The 25,219-nt window shown below is 46.6% G+C and overlaps 1 protein-coding gene across 2 annotated transcripts in view; it reads left to right on the top strand.

Moving 5' to 3' along the window:
* Positions 1 to 23,499, top strand: part of HIVEP3 (HIVEP zinc finger 3) — a 413,559-nt gene extending 390,060 nt beyond the window's left edge. The window contains exons 9-11 of one of the 2 annotated variants that reach the window (XM_039511413.1): positions 527 to 625; positions 11,470 to 12,533; positions 17,137 to 23,499. In XM_039511413.1, coding sequence (XP_039367347.1) covers positions 527 to 625; positions 11,470 to 12,533; positions 17,137 to 18,033 — 2,060 coding nt within the window. In that variant the 3' untranslated portion in view covers positions 18,034 to 23,499. The remainder of the gene's footprint in view (positions 1 to 526; positions 626 to 11,469; positions 12,534 to 17,136) is intronic. The other variant, XM_039511412.1, reaches the window with a different exon arrangement.
* Positions 23,500 to 25,219: the final 1,720 nt, after the last annotated feature.

The following is a 25,219-nucleotide window of genomic DNA, read 5'->3' as shown; positions in this document are numbered from 1 at the left end:
CTGGATTTTTTTACTCTTGTTTTTTTCCTTCAGCTTCCTCCCTGGACCCCTGTTTTCTTCTCTCCGCCCCTCCTTGGTCCCTGTTAACGGTGCTGCCTACTATGTGCTGGGACCAGCTCGGATGGGTTGCTGGGCTGAGCTGTTATGCTAAGGGATCACCTGTCCTTTCCTATTTTTCCTGCTCCTTTTTGGTGCTGTAACTTTGCAGCAGTGCGTATGCTGGGGAGAATCCGTGCAAAGTATGTGCCCTCCAGGTGTTCTAGGTTGCATGATGGCCCTGTTACTCTGAAGTCTCGGGTTTGGCACCTCCTCTCTCTCATCCTAGCCAGCAGTGAAGCAATTAAACAGAAAATCTAGCCCTATGCTGCAGGCTGGCTGACTGCCTGGGATAAAGGCTTCTGCAGAGAGAGCACCTTAAACTGAACCCGCAGCTAGGTCTAAGCGAAGTTGTCAGCTTGTTACTCATCCCCTTGCCGGGGGAAAGAAACAGACTATTGATCAAGGTGTGTGTTCTGTTTCCTTTCAGGGAATCTGACTAAACATATGAAGTCAAAGGCCCACAGCAAAAAATGTCAGGAGATGGGCGTGTTGGTGTCTTCACTGGTGGAGCTGGAAGCTGAAGAAGGTACAGATTCTCTCAACGGTGGGGCTCTCCCACTGCTGCTTGGAAAGCGCATGGTATTTAGGTAGCAGAATGTCCATTCACATGAATGGAGCGTCCAGGTGCTCCAGGGCACTGCTGGAAGGGAGCTTTGGCTGACCAGTCCTGATTCGGTTGCAGTGCCTTGCTGGGGGGAAACTCTTCATGGGGGAAGGGGGCATCTGCCTGTGGAGGTGGGGTTTGTGCCTTCCTTGGAACTATGTGGTGCTAGCCACAGTCAGAGACAGGGCACAGGCATAGATGAGCCACTGATTCAGTATGGTGCTTCCTATGCTCGTTGGAAGTGAGTCCTGAGTCAGTGTCTGTGCACACTGTGGGGCTATACAAGTGCAAGGGGGCACTTGGCTGCTGCAAAGTCAATCTCTTGGATGAGGCATAAATAAATGTCCTGCTCTCTGGCCATGTAAGACCCTCCAATGCTTTTCAGAAGAGCAGAGGTGTTAAGGAGCAGTAGCCTGGCTGACTTGTGACGGGTTCCCCCAGGTGCTACCTGGAACTGGGGTACCACTGAGCTCCCTGGCCCACCAGCCTGGCTCCCTCTCACGCTGTGCTGCTGTGATGAGCTGCAAAGCCCTCCAAGCTTGCACTTTCACACAGGTAGGGACACACCCAGCTGCAGTTACATGCAGGCTCTCTAGCCACCAGCTTCCCAGCCTAGGACCACAGAGCTTGGTCAAATATGGGTTTAATACCCAGTCCGCCGCTCCCTCAATGTGAAGAGGACCATGCACACTTGTGGTAACCAAGCTGAGATTTTCCCCAGACACCTTAGTCAAACACACACTGGTTTGGATTAAAACATAAAATAAGTTTATTAACTACAAAAAGATTATAAGGGATAGCAAACAGATCAAAGCAGATTACCTAGTAAATAAACAAAAACGCAAAATGATCTTAACATACTAGATAGGTAGGATATGAATTAGCAAATTCTCACCCTGAGTGATAAACAGGCTGGCAGATTCTTAAGGTACAAGCTGCCTTTGCCTTGCAGCTTGAGTTTCCCAGGTTTTCATACACAGGCTAGAAATCCCTTTAGCCTGGGACCATCACTTCCGCCAGTTCAGTCTTTGTTCCTCAGGTGTTTCCAGGTGTGTTGCTGTAGGGAGAGTGAGGTACCATCATGATGTCATTTCCCCCTTTTATATCTTCTTCCCACTACTGGAAAGCTCTTTCGCTGTGACCTGGGCCAAACAGTTCCCATTGTGTCGTGCTGTCTCTGAGAGGTTTCTATTGTACACAGTCCCTGGGGTAATCCCTGTGCTCGTGTGCATTTCCTCAGTGCGCCAGTAACATTGATTGGTCTTTTTACTGTTGTACCTAAAAGGCTGCTTGTGGGTGTTTTCAGTCTCACAAGATGTTTCAGTAGCACATACGTAGCCAAACTTCATAACTTCACATACAACGAAAGCACATACAATCCAATGAGATATTAATGTCTAGCAGATCAAGACTTTTAGAAAGTTACCTCACAAGACGCACTTTGTACAAAACATATCCTAATTATATGACAATAGTGAATAAGGGGGTGCCAGGATGTCACAACCTTAAATTCCCTTCACAACTTCAGCTGGCTAGAGCATTCTGCACTGCTAAACAGATGCTGCTCTGCTCGTGGGCTGAGGAGTGCAAGGCCAGAAGGTTTGCCCAGATCAAAGTGTGACCTCCTGTAGCTGCATCGTGCTGCTGGGAGAAGTGACCCCTGTGAATATAGCATGTGAAGCCTGACGTGAGAGCCTTTGTGAGATGCACTCGTTAAATATCCGATCATATGATCCAGATTATCCCTTCCTTGTGGAAAGGGTTTCAGGGGAGGAAATCTCCATGAGGATCCCCTTGCCCGCATCATCCCATCAGGGGCATCAATTTTGCTCCAGTGGAAAAGCATGTGTGGCCTACCTCCAAATCTGAAGTCCCCCTAGGATTCATGCGGTCTGTGACCCCTGGTGGCTCCCGTGCAGCATGGTTCCCACAGCCTCCTTGTGACTACCCCCATGAGCCTCCAAGGAAAAAATACAGCCTGGGGCTTTGTTCAGGTGGATCCCCAGGGTGTGGGAGGGAGCATGATGAGCATCTCCTGATCCCACCCCCAGCTGACCCTGTTCTCCTGTGTAGCCTGCACATCCTCTGCAAGGTCAGAGTGGGAGGGGTGAGTGCCCCGGAGGTGGGCGATTCCTCTTATTGCAGGGGAGATGGAGATTTGCATGCAGGGAGAGGGTCCCTTCCATGTGTGTATCCAGGGGGCACAATCTGAGCCAGTAATGACAGCATCTAGGGCATCCCTCAGCAGTGAAGCAGACAATCAGAAAGTAGTTAAAACTTCATGGTGTTGTCAGATATCAGCCGGGTTACTCTGTATATTTAAAAAATCTATTTACCCTCAAGCCTGTGCTTAGTTCTTTCTCCTACGTGCACACACACACCCTGTGTAAAGGGCCTGTGAATTCAAGAGCCTCTCGTGTTCCTCTGAACCACCTAAGCTTCTTTAGTACAGCAATAGCTTCCTTGCTCCATGGTGTCTGTAGCTGAGTTTCACTGACATCGGCCCAGTAAGCAGGTTTCTTCCCTGTGTGTCTGAGGAGCATCAGAGCAGCGGGCTGCAGCCCTGAGCACTACGGCCTTCTGTTTGAAGCATGAGTAGGGCTGCAGATTTGTCGTGGTGGGGAAAATGTCACGGATACTGTGAGGTTTGCCTGGGACTTCTCTTTGTGTCCCTGATTTTAATAAACTCACCTCGCAGCAGCAGCTCTTGTTCCTGTGACCGGGCCCAGCTCCCCACTCTGGGTGTTGTGGCCTGGCACGTGGGGTCACAACGCCGCTCATGCAACTTTGGCCCGGACACCCCTCCGTCATGACAGAAGGGTGTATGTGCCAAACCTGAGTGTCCTGGGTCCAGACTGAGGGACAGGAGCCACAGCTGCAGGTGAGTGTGGGCTCATTCTCCATCACCCCCTCTGGGGGCAGCACCCAACCCCTCCCGAGGACCTGCCTAGTGTAGGACCCATCCATCCAGGCCCCCCAGAGGTAGGACCCACCTCTCCAGGGCCTCCCACCCCCTCGGAGCAGGACCCAACACCCCCATGCCCCCCGGGCCTCCAACCGCTCAGGGGCGGGTGTATCCCCCTGCCCACTGTAAATGGTGCTCCCAGGGCTTTACACACGATTCCCCCTAAACCCTTTTACTACCTGTACTGTGACAGCTCTGAAATGTCGAGGGCAAGGCGAGAGATCTCCAAGAGCGGAGCCATAAGTCTAACGTATACTTATCTGTGTGAGCTAACGAGGGATATTTTACCCAAGTGATGGAGGCTGAGCTCCGACAGCTGCTGAGGGCTAGATTACGAGCTCTTTGGGAGCTGTTAGATGTTTTTATGATTGTTTTTCTGTTTCCTTTACTGAGGCGCTCGGTATCCTGGGCTGGAGGCTCAGTGCAGGGAGGAGTGTGAGGAAGCCTTCAGGGATGGCAGATGTCTCGGAGTGCTGCTGGGATTTTGGGATTGTTGTCAGTGGGTCATGTGTATAAACAGTGAATATATTTTAAATATGGGGGGGGGGAATCATACGCATCTCCCTTTCACTGTGGGGTTTGCCCCGATGGAGCACAGAGCTTCAGTACAGTCTGCTAGGTCAGCACGAGGTTCTCCATTCACGAGGCTTTGCAGAGCTGATGGGACACCGCTGACCTGCTGCCCACCCACTAACCTCCATCACCAGAGCAGCTCTTGCCACTGTGTTTAGCATTTCTTCTTCCCCTTCTAATGCCCTCTCCCAGCCTGAGCCAGTCTGATTCCCCCGGCCTGGCCACAGCCCACAAGGGTTGTTGACAATGGCTTAACATGAGCCTTATAAAACACATGGTGCTACTGTTATTTTTACTAAGCCCTGGCCAACTGAACAAGCTCTGGAGATGTTGCCGTGAGCCAGTGGAATGTTAACTCAGCAGGAACAACAAATAATGCTTATCCCCACTGAGCTCCCCAAAAGTCAAGTCCCTCAGAAGCTTTATTGGGAAGAGGGTGGCTTCTCAGGGCACAGAGAGTGTCACGTGCGATGCTTCCCATTTCATAGGTAATGAACAGGCACTGAGCACATTTCTCCACAAGCCTGTGTTGGAGACAGGAGTTGTTCCCTGAAGATAGAGCCTTGCAGTCTACCCCCGTTCCTGCTTTGTGTGGCATGTCCCACTCATAGAATCATAGGGTTATTAGGGTTATTAGAATATGAGGGTTGGAAGAGACCTAAGGAGGTCATCTAGTCCAAGCAGGGAGAACTAGAAGTCCTGGCACAGTCAAGGAATTATGATGTAATTGGAATAACAGAGACTTGCTGAGATAATTCACATGATTGGAGTACTGTCATGGATGGATATAAACTGTTCAGGAAGGACAGGCAGGGCAGAAAAGGTGGGGGAGTTGCATTGTATGTAAGAGAGCAGTATGACTGCTCAGAGCTCCAGTATGAAACTACAGAAAAACCTGAGAGCCTCTGGATTAAATTTAGAAGTATGAACAAGGGTAATGTTGTGGTGGGAATCTGCGACAGACCACTGGACCAGGGGGATGAGGTGGCCGAGGCTTTCTTCCAGCAACTGAAAGCTGGCTGTATTTTAAATGCTCAACGGGTAGTGATCAATGGTTTGTAGATGACACTAAACTGGGAGAGTGGTGTTGATACGGAGGGAGGGGGAGGGATACACAGAGACCTAGACAAATTTAGAGGATTGGGCCAAAGAAGAAAGGTGATGTTCAAGGAAAGACAAGTGCAGAGTCCTGCACTTGGGACGGAAGAATCCCATGCACTGCTACTAGGGACCTACCGACTGGCTGGGCAGCAGTTCTGCAGAAAAGGACCTAGGGGGGGGTTACGATGAAAAGAAAAATGTGAGTCAACAGTGCCCCTTGTTGCCAGAGAAGAAGCTTATGGGTGTTTTGGGTTGTATAAGTAGGGGGCAGCAGATCATGTGATCATTAAGAGGATGGATCTAGACTGTTCTCAGTGGTAGAAGATGGCAGAACAAGCAGTAATGGTCTCAGTGCAGAAGGATCAGATTCGGTCTCTCTGTATACACAGAGGACTCAACTCCCCAGGGATCACCAGTTTCGCCTGTGATTGGAGACCCACGTCCAGGCAGACAAGTGGCAAGCAGTGGGGGGAGGGAGCATTTTAAGAGGTTTTTTGAGAGACTCATTTTAATAAATGTGATGAGGTTTGTTAATGTGGTTTAAAGTGAAACACGGCCCTGTTACTCTTAAGGAGGGAAGCTGCTGGTTCCCCCCTGTACCAAGGTGGTCTATAGGCAGAGGAAACACAATGGCTTTTTATCCCCTTGCTGCTGGTGCAGGTTACATTGCCGAAACGGATGCTTTTCTTTCCTTTAAATCTGACTATGCTTTAGGCTTTTGTCCTGCTCTTAAAAGCAGCCTTTCGTTCATGCTGAGGCATTCTTTGTTTGGTGGGGGCTTTGCCAGAGTTCAGAGTCGGGGGAGCAGGTCCAAGAAAAAAAACCCAGTCTAGGATTTGCTAATGATTGTCCCAGGGGAAAAGCGTTAGTGCGGGGTTAGCCTGCGGAAGTCTGCTCCAGTGTCAGATTGCTGGAGGTCTCCTTCAGTCTGTTAACTCACTTAGAATAATTGATTAGTTGATGGCTTCTTAAAATCTCCCGCTGCTGTTATACTACCTGTAGGTGATTCTTACTCAGATCCAAGTCTGATAGCAGAGCAGCCAGTTGCTACTGAAATTTTGGTTGCACGACACTCTGAAAGCACAAGGATTATTTTAAACCTTTTCATTATAGTAAATTAGAACTAATGAATCATATTAATTGTGTGAAGCTTTTAAAAACCTGCAAATCAGAAATCCTATTTGTGCAGCAGATAATTGTAGTCTGCAAAGGCCAGAACTGCGAGAGCTCAATTCAGTGATTCAAGGGAATGCTTTCAGTAATTATTTCATTCAGTCATTCATTGCTCCGATCATAGAGGGTTAATAGTAATGTATTGTGAGCAGCACAGTGTGGGGGCCGTTCTAAAGCCATTCAAGGCTGCAAGCTGAAAGGACTGTTCTGCTTAGGAAAAGGAACGCGCTAAGCAGACGAGAAGGCTGCATTTGTCTCCGCCTTTTTAAAAAAAATACCATTAAACCAAAAACCCTGCTAAAAATCTGCCTTTCCCCCAGAGGTCACCTGGGAGAATGCTTAGCAGACGTTTGGAGTGAGTGTCGGCTGGGAGGCCTCTTCTCCCCTCATTAAATCATGTGTCCATGCCTGTTTGTGAATGAGCACACAGTTCCTGGACACCTGCTAAGCTCAGCGAGAGAAAGGACCTGCCTACACTCAGGAAAGCACAGGGGTAGGAATCCATTAGCTTTCCGAATGGAATCCTCCTCCATTTATTGATGTTGGCTGCACTGCTGCTGGCGGGAATGTGGAACTGTCTGGACGTTATTGCGTTATGCAGACAATCCATGTAATTTTAGAATTACAAAAAATATACAGTCTCCGCTTCCTCCCATTTGTGTTTGTGTAAAGGGGACAGGGAAGGAATGTGTAAAGGTGAAAATGGGAAGGCTTGGTGTCCGAACAACTCAGGGGGTTTTTTCCTTTGGTAAAAGCGAACAATTCCTGGGCTTTTGCCCAAGTTTAACGCATTCTGCGTCATGACTAAAGAGACCCGAGGCTCAGAAATGCAGAATCTAGCATCCTTGAAAAGGGCTAGGAAATCATGTACGATCCTGTAAGTGCTGGGGGATGGACAGATGGATGGAAGAGGGATTGAGAGAGGAGGAAGGATGCAGAGAAGTCTTAACACTTGCCTCCACATGAAATTTAAAGATCATAGCTCCATCCCACAGCCCAGATTTTCTCACGATCACATAGCTTCCATTGCTGGCAGGGCAGTGAGTCGGAAAGAGCATTTTTCTGTGTAGTCAGAGACTGTCTTTCTCTTCTTTTAGAGGGAGATCAGTACAGAACCGTTCAAGGGCTGACCCATCCAATTGCCCATCCATTTCCAATTGCAATGAGCTATTCTAGGAAGACTCTCTGCACACTCTTTGCCATCTATTCCTAAAACTGGCTGTGTTTATTTCTGGTCTGTGGGTTTATTTCTATTTATGGGATGGAGAAATAGAGGACTTTTCCTCTTACATAAAAGGAGACTCTGGGTCTGATCCTCTGCTCTTTCACACTAATTTTACCCTGGTGTAATTCCACTGAATTCAGTCGAGCAATACAGAGTGGAGAATCAAGCCCATATGCTCTAGGAATCCACTGGTACGTGTCACTGCCCAGACCATTGTCATAAAATGCCCTTCCAGCTTTTCCCTCTGCCATTCTCTGGCCCGCTGAGTTCAGAGGATCAGATTTCTCTTGTGAAACGCTCTGGCCTTTGGCTGAGTTTGAAATTTTCTTTCTGCACAGTGGGAACATGTCAGGGGGGCACAGCAAAATCCACTTGGGCTCCCCCGAATTTCACTCATTCAGATAGTTCCTGTGTGGCAAATGTGGACTACTCCACCACATGGAAATGGATTAGCTTCACCCTAGCTTTGTACTGCTGACCGTGCTGTGCTCACCGGATACTGTCAGTGCCTATCTATTATTCTGTCTCTGTCAGGAAACCAAAGAGCCCAGCACGAAGATTCCTAGGGACTGGAAGCTAACAACGGGGTGCGCTTTGGCCATCACTGTCTGCCAGTTCTAAGCTTGCCCGTAGCATAAAGTCGTTAGAGTAGAGGAAGTAACTAACTCCTAATCTGCCTGTGAAATGTTTTCCCTTTCAGGGCAAGAAATACACATGGTTCTGTCTGGAGCTGGTTGAACTATTTATTTAGAATAATACTTGTAATGAATTTAGCTCCTTTCAGGATTAGCAAATAATCCACAGCCAGATCCTGATTTCAGCTAACACGTTCGTTACCCCTCGTGTCTCACCGTGTAATGGCCAGCTTCGTGGTTGTGAACTATTCACTTTGACTGTTCACTACACATATTGTGTGACTGGTCATCTAAGTCACATGGTAATGTTTCTGCTTTCTGACTGGACAGCTGAAACTTTTTAAATAGCAGAAGAGCCAGTGATGCACTTTTCAGTATGAATAATCATCTGTGCTAAAATGCATGGCCTTTTTCACAGCACCTGACAGTTGCTGAATACTCACAAACAGATCAGAGCCCACAACTCACAGTAACCTGAACTGGGGTCCTTTATCCATGGATCAGAGCGGCTTCTTATTGTTTGGTCACCTCTAGCTGTGACTACCCACCTGGTGTGGTCAGGAGTGGTCTGCTTAACTCTCCAGCTGCTCTGACTGGCTGGTGGATGGCAGCATTAAATGAAATGCTGTTTCAGTTAACATCCATTTGATCAGGTGAGCAACAGGGTGTCCTCATCTGAACCTAGTGGAAAAGGAGTCCAGGAATCCTGCAGTCAGTCAGTTCACACAGGTGTCTGTGAAATTGCTGGGAACTAACCACAGAGAGACCTACTGAAGATAGTCAGCAAACATGGGCTAGCAAAGAGACACTGATTTTCTTCATGTAGCCTGGCACACAAAGAGCCTGAGAAACCGAGAATGTTAATATTCAAATAGCCTAGAGCTTGTACTAGGAAAGTCCTGCGTGGCTTGTATTTGGGTTGAGCAATAGTGACATCCAGTGGCTGTTCCTAGGGATCTCGTCGAAAACAGCTCATGTCTCCTGCCAACATGTTTTACTTCCATGGCCCAGAGATTAAAACATTCTTAGCAGAGGGCAGCAGGGACGTACCCAACACAGCACCAAATTTGGAAGCACAGTGACACTAAGTCCCAAATTTAGGTACTGGTGGTATTCACAAGACCCCCCTCAGCTGCCACTGAGCCCTGGAGGTGCCTAAACTTACTTGGAGCCTAAGTTTTTGCAGCGAAAGTTCCCTAGGCGCCTGTGTTTCTGCCGCTGGACATGTGCACTGCTGCTTCACTTTGGGCACCCAGACACCTAAGCTCCTGTGTGATGCATGAACCAACGGAAGATAGATGCTCCTGTGCCTAACTTGCCTGCAAGGCCCACTGTGGTAGACATGCACTGGGCATGCCTAACTTCACACAAAATAGGGGGACAGGGTTGGGGGGGGGAGAGGCCCAGTGGTTAGGGTACTCATCTGGGATGTGGGAGACCCCTGGTTCAAGTCTCCCCTCTGCCCGATGAGGAAAAGGAATTTGAAGAGGGTTCTGCCATCTCTCTCGTAGCCACTGGAGTGCGGGATATGCTGGTGTGGATCAGAGAAGGCAAAAGGAGGCATGAGAACGACTCTGTAGCCTGCTGGGTAGAGCTCTCACCTGGAGCCAGTGCTCAGATAACTCTGTGTGTATTCAAAGTGGAACTGCTTCAGTAGAAGATAGTGAGGCAGACACATAGCTGAATATTTCTGCTCGGTTCCTTCTCCCCCTAACAACTAGGCTAAAAGTTATGAGGAAGGTGGCCGTCACCCCTCTTCCCCCGAGATTCTTGCAAGAAATTCCTGAGGTGCCTGACGCCAGGTGCAGGCTCACAGCTGAGAATCCCAAGCAGAGGGATGCGCCTCCCTCCAGCCCAGACTTAGATGCCAAACTCCCCTTTCATTGACTAGCTTAGGCGGCTCCCTGCCTAGCATGCGGGCTTTGGTGGATCCTATTCTTAGGCACCTATCTGCCTCCATTCCTTGTATAGGAAGCCTGAGCACCTATCTCAGGCTTTGTGAATCCTGGTGATTTTCTAGGTGTCTGAGTTCCTTTGTGACTCTAGCCCCACGGCAGTTAGAATGTGCCCTGTATCCAGCACCTCTCACACACTCAGTGCTATTAATGTATTTATTTTATTTGTATTGGCAGCAGCATCTAGGTGTCAGGTTAAGGGTCAGAGCCTTATGCTGCTAGGCATTCGACAGAGATGCAGAAACGGCCTCCACCAGACAGAGCTCACAGTCTAACTTATGACTAGAACTGGTCAAAAAAGGGGGAGGGGAAAATTTCATGGACTTTTTTTACAGTTTTTCCCCTGGTTTTTGTTTGCTTGGGAAGGGGCAATTCTGATGTTTGAAATGTTGACAGAATTTAAAAAAAAATTCACCCTGCTCTAGTTATGTCCACATGCAACGACTGGAAGAGACAAACAAAGGGGAGTGAGGAGATGAGTGATAACAGTAAAAACAAGCATTAGGTAGAGATGTGGCAGATTTCCACCTGCCTAGCCACTGCCAGCTAGTAGAGCTTTGTAGGCATCATGGCAGAGAAAAGTCTTGAAGAGGGACTTAAAGGAAGAGAAAGTCATGGCTTTGTAGCTCTTATCAGCGAGCTTTTCCCATTCATAATGGGAGGCACAGGGGAATGCGTGGAGGTGTTTGAGGGAGCAGCGGACGTGATGGCTGCTGGATGAGCAAAGGCTGGGGTCAGTGTTATGCCAAAATAATAGGTCACTGAGCTATGGAGGAGCTAAATTTTGAAGGGGCCGTACAGCTAATGGGTTGTGTTTGAGGTGGTGGGGAACAGCCAGCAGAGGAATGCAAATGATGGGAGGCTGGTCAAAGCAATGAGCCAGAAAGGTGATTTTAGCAGCAGCCTTTTGAGTGAACGACAAGGCGTGAGGACTGCAGACATCAAGGTCAGAGAGGAAGAGGTTGCAAGCATCAGACACAAGATGATAAGGGTCTGGACAGCAAAAATATCCCTTTTTGATCTAGTCCACTCAGAGCTCCTTTGAGCACTCAGAGTTTAACACAGATGTTGATTATTCAATATATTTGTGTCTATTTTGCATGCCTGATGGATTTTTTCCCATTTTGTTTTTTTTCCAGGAACCAGTGAAGACCTATTCCAAGATTCCGAAGGGAGGGAGGGATCCGAGCCTATTGAGGAGCACCAGTTTTCAGACCTAGAGGAATCTGACGATGACGATGACAATGAAGACGATGAAGATGAGGAGGAAGAGGAGAGCCAAGATGAGCCATCTTTAAAGTTTTCAGAAGCGAAACATATCTCCCTTCCAATGCACTCTTCGGGCAGCTCTCCATCTGCTCCAGAGGAATGCACCAGGGCAGCATTGTCTTTAACACAAGATATTGTCTCCAGCAGCCAGCAAGTAGGCAGGGGCCACCAGACCACCTCCTCAGGGCTGGAAACACAGTGCTCAGCAGACAGTAGTGAAGTTGCTGTTTGCCACAGCTTCTTGAGTCTCCATAGGCCAGCTTTGACCTCCAGCGAACATTTGGCTTCTGCTGAAAGGGAATCTGTCACAAAGCAGCACATGTTCTTAGCTATGGACCTGTCAACCTCAAAAGACACCTCCCCAAGAAAGAAATGGTCTCCAGGCAAGGACTCTGGTGGTGGTGGTGGCGGCAGCAGGCCAATGCTAGCTAGAAAGCACTTGTTAACCAAAAATGAAACTTCACCTAAACGTTTCTCGCCAACTGGAGAAATATCTTCGCTAAGGTGCCTGTCTCCAGGGAGAGGGATGTCACCATGTCAGCGCATGTCGCCAAGAAGGGAGGCATCTCCGCTGAGATGTGTGTCACCAAGGCTTGAGCTGTCACCCAGCAGGCATCCTTCCCCAAGAAGAGAGTTATCCCCAAGAACGTACCTCCCACCAGAGAGGGGGATCTCCCCTGTGAGGCATTTGTCTCCCAGCAGAGAGATGTCATCAGTCAGATATTTGTCACTGAAGAAAACGTTGCCTCCAGTCTGTTCAGAGTCACTTTCTAGATATCCATCCCCAGGGAAAGAGGACTTGCCTTGTAGTAGCAAATCAGCTGCAGATGACCAAGTTCAAAGCTCATTAAAAGTCCAGCATGGAATATTAGCTTCAATGCCTCTACCTCACAGGTTCCTTGGCAAAAGTGCAGAGCTATATGAGTCCAAGTTGGTAAGCTCCCATTCTTCTTCTGTGTCCATATTTTCTATTCGGATCTTTGTAAGTCATTTGATTTTCTTTCATGAATATTGTCTAGTGAAAGATGTCAGAGTGACTGATCTCCTCTACTAATTCACAGGATGGGTACTACACAGGTAGCAGCAAGTGCGTGTTTTCCGCCCCCATCACTTTTCCTCCACACCCCATTTCTCTCCCTTCCACTTCTTCTCTCTTCCCCTCCTTCTTCCCACTTCCATTTCTTCTCTCTCCCGCTTCTCTTCTCTTCTCTCTCTCTCTCTCTCTCTCTCTCTCTCTCTCTCACACACACACACACACACACACACACACACACACACACAGAGTTTTTCTTCTTTTGTGTGTGTTTTTGTTTTTAAAGTTAAGGGTTAATGCCACAGCTATGTGGAGGAACAACTTCTAAAGAATGGGAGGATAGTTCATTATCTGTGGCTCATTCAATCCTTGGCCTTCCTGCTGAAGAGGCCACAAGGCGGGGAGGACACTTAGTGTTGACTGTGGTTGTGGTTTTGTGATAGGGACACTTGTTCTGTAGGAATTTGAGACCAACTAACTCATTTCTCAAAGGCCATGAATAGCCGTATTCTAGATCTGTTCAGTTGCTACTGACCTGAACCAGATTTGAACCAGTAAAGGTGAAAGGTCTTGTCACCGTTTCTAATCCCATCTAGACTTCCAGCCAGCTCTGTTACGTTAACTGTTGAGAAACATTTATTTGGGCTTCTCATCTCACTCGCTTTCTCAACCCAACTAGGTATTTTCCCCACTGGGTCAAAAAAGCAATTAATAATTCTTCTGCTGGACACATCACATCCTACATGTAAAGGATGTTAGTGTGTTTCTCCCACACATATAGATTAATTAGGTCATGCGGTTTGTAGAGAAATCTCCCACCTCCAGTGCTACTGCCATCTCTCCACAGAAAGTCTGTATGTGCCTGGCTCTCCTCTAAGGGCTTGTCTACGTGGTGTGTTAGTCTGAACTGCAGAGGGGTAAACTGTAGTGTGTTGCACACTAACAGGCCATGTAGACTCTGCTGGCTCAGACTAAAAATTTCCTAGTTCGAAACTGTATGACGTGAATGCATGAATAAGCCCTTGTGTGAACAAGCCCTAAGTTATACTGGTGTAAATCAGGAGTAACCCCACTGAAGTCAGTCAATGCAGATACACTGCTGTGAAACTGATGTGAGCCTGTGGAGCGTGTTCTGGGGATAGAGAGCCCTTACAGAACTTCTGCCACAGAAACTCTCCTGGCAGACAGTGATCCTGTGATTCCTCATAGAAACCATGTAGCCCAGTGCGTGTTTTTCCTTGTCTGTGGTTTTTCTCTATCAAGGATGTGGCACTGATTTCCCTCAGGGTTTGTTTGTTTTATCCTTTTCCTTTATAACTTCAAACACTATCGCCTGGGTTAGGCCCTGACGTTCACTTACCTTACAGCTATTTCAGTCCGCTGTGAAATAATCTCCTGTGATGGATCCTCATGCTGCAGAAAGCAGACATACAATTATTATATAACTTACACACACAGACCCCGAATGTGACACTGGATTCTAAACCTCCCTGTCTCTGTTTGCAAGCTCACGATCACCCTTGGAAATTTTAGAATCCAGTAGAGCGGAGGTAGCTCTCCAGCCAGCAGCGAGCCTGAGCAAACTGACAAACCCGATTCCCAGACTGTAATGACATAACTGACTATGTCATTAATGATGCTTTGGGCAAACCAGGAGGTAAATAATCCAGTCCCTTTGAAGAGTGGTAATAAGCAGAAAAGTGACCCCTCCTTAGTCTTTGGGCAGCCCCCACTCTCCTCTGCTCACTTTACTGACCCAGAAGTTTTCACTCCCGCTAGATTTACAGCACCAGAGCAGCTATGAGAGATTGAGCTGGAGCCTATTCTGCTTCCCCCGTCATCACTGAGATTGTCAGCTGAGTTTTCACTGCAGAATCTTTATTCCTGATGACGATGTAGGAGACAGAAAGATCAGAGCTGGATTTTCCAACCCAAGGTGGTGTTTGCAGGGACATCAATTAGAAAAACAGATTCTTGACTTACAAAGGAATAGCGTTTGATCTGGAGTCCCTGCGAGAGAGCAGCCAGGGCACTCTATTGTGTCATTTCTCCCAGTGTTATGATTACAGTATTTTTTATTAGAGTCCAACCTAGAGGCCCTGGAAACAATCAGTGTCCACTGTGTTAGGTTCTGAACAACCATATACCAAGCCCTGGTCCCTGCCCTGAAAGGCTTCCACTAAGAGTTCTCTGCTGTTTGCTGGGCAGGAAGAGGCTGGAATTGCTGCCTAGGACTTCAGATATGAGGAGTGGACGCAAAGAAACTTAAGTCCTTTTGCCGCACAGACTGTGCCAAGATACTAAAGCAACTGGTTTGGAATTGTCGTCTGCCGGTGTCTGATATCCACACTCTTGCTTTGGTATGTTTATTTTTAGGGATAAGCAAGTGAGAGTGGAGGCTGTAGGGCAGGAACATCCATAGATCTGGGGGAACAGATGCTGCACAAAGCCGCAGAGCATTTCTCCATTGCCTACAGCTAGCACCGTGTGTTGTTCCCTGCACCGTCTGGATCTTTGGGCGGTTATGCCATGGAGTATGCAGCAGCACAGTGCTGCAGAAAGACAGTTCTACCAGGCAGAGCTATTAAATAGGGAAACAATCAGTGAGATACATTGACCCAGCTGGTAGGGTCACAATATAAAGCACAGTATAGCATGGCCTGATTTCAACGTGCCTTTGTTAGGAAAACATCGTCCCCCTGGTGGTCAGTGACCTCAGTAGTGAGCTGCCCCTCTCGGGTCACCTACAGTCTGAGATCCCAGGTGTGACTGATACTTAGAAATAATGGGAAGTGAAGGGTCAGTGAGTGCTCTCATCTTTAGGAAGGAAGGAAGAACTCTTAGAATCATAGGAAGTGATCTAAAAACCAGTATAGACTAGCCATGCTGGATTAGATCAGCCTATTTAAACAGGGTGAAATTCTCCCCAGTGCAAGGCTTTGTACAAGGTCCTACACCCTGCTTAAACCCTTAAAATAGGGTTTAATTTAAGCATAAGTGGGGTGGAAAACCACTTCCCCTCTCATTGGCTGTTGCACAGACCACCCCCTCCTCCTCTTTGTGTTCTCCTAAGGTACGTCTACACAGCGAAGGAAAACCCTTGGCTGGTCCATGCCAGCTGACTCCTGCTCATGGGGCTCGGGCTGCGGGGCTGTTTCACTGCTGCGTAGACTTTCTGGCTCGGGCTGGAGCCCGGGCTCTAGGACCCTACAAGAGTCCCAGCCAGAGCCCTGTGAGCCCCAGTCAGCTGGCATGGGCCAGTCTCTGTTGTGGCCCCAAATGACCCTTTGCAGCTCTGGCAATAGCTTACATTGGAGAAGGGATCTTAGGCAAGTGTTTGCCTGCAGGATGGTAAATATTTTGTCCATTTACACTGACTGCTTTTGCTATCACTTTCCCTTTCGCCTCCAATCTCTTCTGGTAGAACCAGCATCCTGGGAGCAGCTGGTTCTCTACAGACCATAACTGGGAGCCCTGCAGTAAATTCTCAAATTCTGCGTTCAGCCCAATTTTAAGGATCATCTGTTGAGCATTCCACCACTTCCTCTTGGAGGTCCTGTGTGGTTAGCTGTAATAATCCCCTTGGTAATCCATTTCTGTGTAGCCCGTATTTCTGGACATGATGTGAAATAGGTCAGAAAACTATGTGAAACCTAGAGACAGAGTGATGAACAGGCAAAAAATAACATGATTTGATTATTAGGGACATGCAAATTAGTCCTATAAAATGAACTGACTCTGTCCATCACTCAGAACTCAAACTCAGTCCAAAACACTGCTTTGTACTTAGAAATTGTTAGGGTTTAAGGTTTCTTTAAAAATAATGTCACTCTACTGCTCTTCACAGTGCCAGGCAAAAGCAGAAGAACTAGAATATTCTTTCTTGTGGTGTTTTTGATCTGTTTCAAACTCATGGGGGAGCTTTGGGAAAGATTCTGATATAGAGATGGGCCTGAATCAAAACCCTAGATCTGTACCCCACCAGCCTTTGTGGATGGTTGAGTCCAGAACCAAATTTCATGGCTGAGGCCCGTATCTATTCTGAACAGAACCTGCATATGTTCTGGGGTTTGCTCATCCCTTTACATTCCAATAGAACGTTAATAAAGCCGGTCAGTTGTTGCTCATACTGAGCCAGGGGTGGCTCTAGCTTTTTTGCCGCCGCAAGCATGGCAGTCAGGCTGCCTTCGGCGGCTTGCCTGCGGGAGGTCTCCGGTCCCGCAGATTCGGCGGCTTGCCTGCAGGAGGTTCGCCGGTCCCACGGCTTCAGCGTACCCGCCACTGAATTGCCGCCGAATCCACGGGACCGGCAGACCTCCCTCAGGCAAGCCGCTGAAGGCTGCCTGGCTGCTGCCCTCTGAGGGACCGGCAGGCTGCCCCCCGCAGCTTGCCACCCTAGGCATGCGCTTGGAGCGCTGGTGCCTGGAGCCACCGCTGTGTGGACTGATGATCCTAGGAGCTATAACCCTCACTGACTCAGCTCTTTTTTCTCTCTCAAATGCAGAAGATAGAACCTCGAAGTCCAGCATGTTCACCTGGCATCACACAACCTGTCTGCTCCAGACCCTTGCAAGCGTCCCATGAGCTACATGTCCATGCTCCGAGCCGAGGGGAAGAGAATGTCTTCAGCCATCTTCCGTTGCATTCACAGCAGCTAACAAGGACTCCATATCCTATGATTCCAATTGGGGGCATCCAGATGGTCCAGGCCAGACCAAGTACCCATCCCAGTTTGATGCCCAGTTCAGTTGTGTCACTGCAAGCAGGATATTTTTCACCTGGTGGCAATGGCAGCAGCAGCTTTACAGAATTCAGCCAGGCTGAGGAAAGGGGCAAGGAACCACATGTCCCACCAGAATCTTCATCCGTATCCCCAGCTGTGAAGGTTTCTAAATACACACTGTCCCCACAGCTTAAAGGCAGCGGCTACTTAGAAGAGCAAATGAGGACTAGTGAGCATCAGCAAAAGACAGAACAGGAGGAATACAGGGTAAAAAAGTACGCTGAGCCCAGCCACTCGGAGCAAGAAGGCTGCTCAGCTCCCGCCGACTGTCCGAGCACAAATGATGAGCACTCTCCAAAGCCTTCAACAAGCGGGGAAGAACCCTTGAAAAACACGGGCAAGAAGCAATGTGGCAGCTCAAGCACTTACGTTGACTCATCCTGCACTTTCATCTCAGATTTCCCCACACAGACGTTGGACAGAAGCAGCAGCACCGGCTGCTTGTCGGAGCCCTCACTGAGCCATTCACACTCCCACCAGTTCTCCATTAGGAGAAGGAACCTCTCGGGAGAGCCAAGTCACCAAGGGGGAAACCATAGGAAGAGCAGCCCACACTTAGAACGCACACGGTTCAGGCAAACTCAAAGGCAGGTGGATGAGAATACAGGAAGTACTTAAGCCTCCATTCATCTCTTCCACCTCTAGGCTTCCTATGTAAATCAACAGACATTTTCAACACTATTTCCTTTAGTATAATCATCGCTATAAGAAGCACTCCTCGTGTATGACCAAACCCATGGAAGATTCTTGGTTTCCTTCGTCCCAGTCTGGTATTATCTCCACATGTATGCAGTTACTTGTGCCTTTTTCTATACCTTTTGTTGCTTGAAATGTACAAAAATGTTTGAGGCTGTGAATATTTTTTTAGAGTTTTTTGGAAAGGGGTTTGTTAGACCTTGTCTTTTTTGCCATTTAGGTGTGTGTTCATATACGCTCGAGAGATGCAGAAAGGAAAAGGTTAAGCATTTTAAGCGGGAAGAAGATGCACTGAAAACAAAAACAAAAAATCTTTTTTAATATTGATTAAATGATTACAAAAACAAACCCTTTCTCCTGTGTACAGAAGTTTATGATTCATATTTATTACCTGATTTATTTAATTCTTGGCAAAGTGCTTGTTTTTTTTTTTCTTGCATCACTCTGGTTGCCTATCTCTGTGCTTTAAACAGTTGCGACTGCTTTACATTTGAAAATGTGTTTACCCTGAATTGTAAATGAAACTAGCACTTATTTTAGAATGGGAGGCCCATTAGGAATGAATGCAAATATCACTCCAAAAAGAAGAAAAAATCTCAAACGCACCTCCCTTCTGCAGGACCCATAAAAGCACTTTTTAAAAAAGCGACAAAAGGGGTCTTCAAAGATTTAACTGCAAGAAAACAAGGATGTATCGAATGTAGAACCAGTTCTGGGAATGGCGTTTAATGGTTTTTAAAAGAGCCATTCTTAGGCTTGCTTTAATAGTGACATTCCAGGGCTGGCGGCTTTTAAGGGGCACAGTCTGGTAGTGGTGCCGCTTGCACCGCCAGAGTGAGAGTCATGCCCGTGTCACCCTGAAGCCCCGTTTTCTGGGGTTTAGAAGCCCTCTGTCACCATTCTCTCCTGAGTTCAAAATGAAAATAAAATCTCTGCCTTGCAAACAATTTCTGGCCATACTTTTATTTATATTTCTATAGCCCCTGCCTTCCCAAATAATTCCAGTGAGGCCCGTTTTAAGGAAAAAGTTATAGGGATGCAATAAATAGCTCATGTGCTCTTTTATTTGCACACCTATGGCTTTGTAACCCACAGCTGGCTCCAGGGCGTATTTTATTTTATTTACTTATTTAAATGAAATGTTGCAGACACCTAGCCTACATTGTGTGGAGGGGCCTTTTTGGTATTTCATAGACAGAGGTTCTGATGACTGAGTGGATAATGTATGAAAATTGGCCTGTTATGCATGCATAGTAACTTTTTTCATAGCATATTTTTAAATATGACCATCTCTAGCAGAGTGATGGCCTCTACTGCCAATAGATGTGATACCAAATACGGAGAGACGTGATGGAGCCATTCTGCTCTGTTGTGTTAACACACTTTTTAAAATACAAACGTTCAATGCATATTTCCCCTAATAGACAGCAGGTTCTTCACTGCTTCAGAGGGCTTTCCAGTCAATGGAATCTGTACAGACATTTTTTTTTAAAGAAAACAAACAAAAACATAGAAATATTTAATCAATGGGCCAATTCTTTCTTCTTTCACAACTGTTCCAGTTTGTCGGGTACATAATACACTTTTTAAAATAACAATAATAATTAATAATAAATCAAATATAATCCTGAATGAGGACATATTACCTTGCCAGACTTGATGAGCTATGAACTGCTCCCGACTGACGGGTGAATAATATGAGGTGTTTTTAATAAACTTCTGTGATTTTTTTTTTCTTTTGGTGTAAAGGGAATTAAGTTCAAAAGAAGATCCCATGGAAATAACATTAAGATTGTGACCCCAACTAAACCAGTGTCCAGATTTCAGAGTTCACTGGACCCCTCCAGTCCAGACTAGCACTTTTACCGAGTTTTCCTTTTCCCCGACCACCCCACAGCATAACTCTGACTCCCAATCCTCCAGTCAGACCCAAGCAGATCTCACTGCAGGATTGTGGCCCAACTCCGCAAACCATCTCTGTTCAGGAAAACATGGTTATGTCCCATTCATGTTAATGGGAATTAAGCACATGTTTAAATGCTGTGATGAGCAGGGATGGACTGTGGAATCAGGGCCCATGCGTGAGCATCATTTGAACCCATCCCTTCCCTCCATAATGATACAGCTTTGAATTTCCTGGCTATGGCTGGTTCTTTCTTTTCTTTCCCCTTGTCACATTCTTAACATTATTTCAAGGTAGCTTTATGTATTTCATTGGTTTTTTTAATAATTGCAATTGTACATAAAGAGAAATAATGCAGTGGTTGTACACAGCATCTGGTTACATCGAGTGCGTATGATGTTAACTTTGGGCTAGATCAAATGTGCTTGGCTCTATTTTTTAACCATATTTTAACCCTTGACCTGTCAGCACATTGGAAAGAGCTTGTTTTTATCTGTCACTTCTGAGGGAAAAACACAATTCCCTCCGTACCTTAGCTTGTTGCTTTCATTGTTTTTCTTCTTTTGGTTCTTCAGAAGCTCAGAATGGGTGTATGGGTGTGTGTGTGTGTGTGTGTCCCCAAAAGGGGTGGTATAGGCATGGCAAATGCAGTGTTAAAGTGCACCCATATCCTGCCAAGCTTTGGTGCCATTCACATAACATGCCAGTCGTGTGCAGGAGTAATCTGTACTCTCTGTGCCTGCATGTACGTGCATGTGTGAACACAGGCACCTTTGTAAATTCTAGGGGAGTACAGGCAGAAATTTCCAGACCGCAGGCCTGCCCTGGATTCCCAGTGTGACAAATCTCCCCTAGTTTTCGGCGAGAAGCTAGGATTGGGGTGGAATTCTGCCTCATGCTCCCTCTACTGGGTGCAGCAGGTGCCTATGGCAGGTCAGAATTAGCCACATAGGATCAGAAAAAGAAAAACAACATTGATATATATGAGCAACATGATCATGTTAGTTTGGCTCCAAAACTCCAAGGGAAACGGTGCCCCCCACCAAAGCCTGCTGGTCTCTTGGTTTGAGCTCAGGTTTAGAGGACTGGAATACCCAAACTCTGAACCCAGCCCGGCCATTAAATCATAGGGTGACCTTGAGCAAATCACTCAACTCCTCTGGATCATGTTCTGACAAGGTGTAAACGGGTGCAACACCATTGATTTAAGTGGAGTTGCACCTGTTTACATCAGGTCCCAATTACCGAGCATCGCACTCTCCACCTTGTGCACTCCTTGGCTTAGTCCCAGGAGTAGGTGCTGTGCTCGCTGGGAAGTGTTTGCAGGCTTGAACTCTTACTATGGCTCTTTGTGTCTCTTCCTCCATCTGTAAATAGGGGAGAATAAATCCCGATTTACCTTTGGAGGGGGGGAATCAGTTAATATGTGCACAAGCACTTTGTATCCCATGCTACAAAAGAGATGAATAATACAAATAACAAATTAAAAAACAGGTGGAAAAAGTATTTTTTTTAAAGTCCCTGAATTTTATCTATTCCTGAGGTTCCTGGCTGTGGTCCGGGAAGAACCAGTGATCTGTGGAGTGCTGGATGTTGACCTACAGAGAGCTGATCTTTTCATGTGGATCCGGTTATCCTTTTATCTCACTGCTGAATGTTCCCCTAATGCTCCTTTTCCATGTAAGCCATTGCTTGGGGTGCTACTCAATGGCAATTGGTTATGGATGTGTCCATGAGAGAATCTGTCAGTGAAAGACCCAGCTTATGAAATAATTTGACTCTCCTTGCTCTCAATGGACTTAGTCATGCAATGTGTCGAGCACTCTGCCTTGGTCCAATAAAGCAAAGCACTTAAGCATGTGCTTAACGTTAAGCATGTGAATAGTCACATTTACTTCAATGTACTTAAAGGTAAAGCACATATTGAACTTCTTTCCTGGATCCGGGCTGGTGTGCCCAGCATCTTTCAGGATTGAGCCCTGTCGGTGTCTGCTCCCAGACACACCATGCAGCCTTGCAGCAGATCATTGTCAGCCCAAATTATTTATAAACTGTCAGTTTATTGCTAGATATCCAAGAAGTACAACAGGAAACTCTTAACCCTAGTGATGCAGTAGCTGTGCCTTTATTGCTTACGGCTGTGTGTGTTCATCACCTGTTCTTCCAGGGCAACGTTTTCAGACACAGCTCCCTGAAGTTAGGCTCCTAAAGCCATAGCTAGACACCTAGATAAAAGGGATCTGCTATTCAGTGATGCTAAGTGCTCACAAAGCCTGAAATCAACAGAAGTTGCAGGTATTCAGCAGCTCTCGTAATCAGACCACCTTTACTTAGGTGCCAAATCTGGATGTAGGGGAAGATTGTCACAGACCCAAATAGCAGGTAGGCCTCATAACACCCACTAAAAGTTAATGGGAGTAAAGGCCCTGATCCTTAAAGTTATTTCGGGGCCTAACTCCCATTAAATTCAATGAGAGTTTGACCCAGCGCCTCAAAGGTATTTCAGCATCTCAGAGTCCTACTTGCCTTTGAATGACCTCCCAAAGGAGCCAAATTTTAAGCATCAAGACTCGATAATTTGATCACATTTTTGTATTTAATTTCCCTCTACCCCTTCTTGAAAAGCTGCAAAAAAACCCCATTTTAATTAAATTCCTTTTGTCCCCTCTAATTTGTTTTTCCTTTAAATCCTCAAAAATAGCATCTAAACAAAATACATTGACACACAAAACTGTGTAATTATAACTATTTTTCCTCGAGTTGTGTGTACAACTTGATCTAGCCCTTTTACTTGTTCTTACACCAGTCTTTCTCGGTTCCTGACTTGGTTTCATCATGCGGGTCTTCTTTTTTTAAAAGAATTCCATCTATCGCACAGTATTTACAAATAAAAACATTGTAAATTATTCACACACACACAAATCAGTCCTGATGGCATAAAACCAATTTGTTTTCATTACTGAACTATGATGGCACTTAAGATCACTTTAGTAAATGTAATGTAAAAAATAATAATAATGTGTACGCAAATTTAATATACATGGTCTCATGTAAGATACATATTTGCCTTTTTTTCTAAAAGATGTATGTATTCTGTAAGTGGAATAGTCTGTAGAAAGTTTCTATATGTTCTTAAAAATGGCAATACATTCCAAAAAAGGTACTGTAAATATGTACAGTGTACAATGTAATTTGGTAGTTTTGCCTGTAATTTTATTTTAACTCCAGTTTCTACATTTGCATCTTGCAATGTCTGTATGGTTATATCAGTGCAAAAAAAAAAAAAGGAAAAAAAATGCAGGTAAAAAGCACAGAGTCTGATGTAAAAAAACAAGAAGGAAAAAAAAGGAAAAAAATACTCAGTATTTGATGTTTGTGACCCTTATTGTAAATGACATCTGTACTGTGAATGAGAAGTTTTTACAAGTATAATATTGCCTTTACTACAGCTCCAGACTGTCTGCTCAGTCTGAGCATATTTTTAAAAAAATAGCATGTTGGAATAAATTTTAAAGTCCCAACATATCACTACTTACGTGACTGGCAGTTCTTAATTTTTTACTTTTATACATTCATGGACTTGGGCTCCAGAATCACTGAGCCAAATTCTGGCTAGACAGACACAGAGGACAAAGAGATTGCCACTGAAAAAACCCACAGCAGCCGGCACACTGCAGTAGAGCAACTTCACAGGCGTCTTTTTCAGTATTTCCCACTCAAAAGGTAGGAAATGCTGCAGCAAAGTGAACATGCTGCAGCGTGTTAAATGCTAGGGTGAAATCTGGACCCTATTGAAGTTAATGGCAAATTCAATGGGACCAGGATTCCACCCTGTTTCAGTGGCAGTGGTAGACTGAACAGGATGAACTCTGCATGAATATTTATTGGCTTTGATTTTTAAAATGTGTCCATCCAATGCTCTAGGGGCCTTTGGAATTAGAACAGATTTTTTTTTTAACTTAAGTAAATTATTTCTCCCTTTCAGAAACATACACGTTGTTCGGAACCCATTATTCAGCCACAAGTTTCTCACCCACCCACCCAATATTTCCTTCTTCTTCCAAAAAAAAAGCCTGTAACTTGTGTGCGCACAGCCCTCGGGCAGAGTCTGTTCCCACTAGGGGTAATTTAAGCAGGGGGCTGCATCTACTAGAACCCAATGCCTGGTCCTACTGACTTCCTATGTACGTATGTGTGCAGGCCATGGGCCGCTAGGCCTTTCGTTGGCTCTGTGGCTGAGGGCTCTCCGGAGAACCCAACCAGGACATGCAGCTTCCACTGTAGAGGCCTGGTGCCCCCCCACCCCCCAGTTACGTTGCTGGTGAGACTGTGCACAGCGCACAATCAGGCACACAGAAAATCACCAAGCTCCCCCTTGCCAAGGCAGGATTGATTCCCACAGATCACTGCCAAAGGCTTTGTTTAAGCCTCTGGGTAACCCGTCTGTGGGAAACTGTTTCACAGTCAGATCGGCTGTTTGCTTCAGAAGTCCTCCTTGATGTCCCATTGCTCGTTTTTATGATGTCACATGGAGTCATCGCTCCTCAGACCACCCCAGACAGGCTTTCCCCCTCCCGGGCTTTGCTGCCCTTTGGCTGCTGAAGGCGTGTATCGTAGCCCTCCCCTCCCCCTTAGCTGTAGGGTAGCCAAGTTACAAAGTTTTAGGGTTCGATCCAGCTGTAATTGGCCTGCGAGGCAGAGTGCCAGACACAGCTGTCAGCCAGGGAGATTAAGAGAGGCCTTTGGGGCCTGAACATCAACCCCTCTGTCTAGTCAAACTGCCAGTGGGGGAGGAGTCGCCCAAGCCAGCGCCAGGGCCACACTGGTGGTATTTTTGGTTCGAGTCACGCTAGTCTGTCTGCCCTGCTGGGAGGCTGGCTGCCTGCCGCAGTGGAGCCAGCCCCTGCCTGGCTAGATAAGAGGAATTGGGATGCACTTTGGTCTCCCCCAGTCATGCATGAACATTCTGATGGGGTCAGTTTGCAGGGTAGTGCAAGGGGAGCGAGGCGACATGATGGTATGTTTATAGAGATATAGATCGTTTTTGCCCGAGGCCATGCAGCCCAGGGGGTATCAGCCAGGGAAGCCAGCTGCTTATCTAACTGTAAGAGTCCATTTCAGGAATGATTGCCTTCCCAGATCATTGCTGTCTGAATGCATGACTGCATTGGCCCTAATGTTGGCTACTCTGGACAAAAGAGCTGA

The sequence above is a fragment of the Mauremys reevesii genome, linkage group 23 (assembly GCF_016161935.1).
Source record: "Mauremys reevesii isolate NIE-2019 linkage group 23, ASM1616193v1, whole genome shotgun sequence".
In the NCBI taxonomy this organism is placed as follows: domain Eukaryota; kingdom Metazoa; phylum Chordata; order Testudines; family Geoemydidae; genus Mauremys; species Mauremys reevesii.
This window is presented reverse-complemented; position numbering and strand designations above follow the sequence as displayed.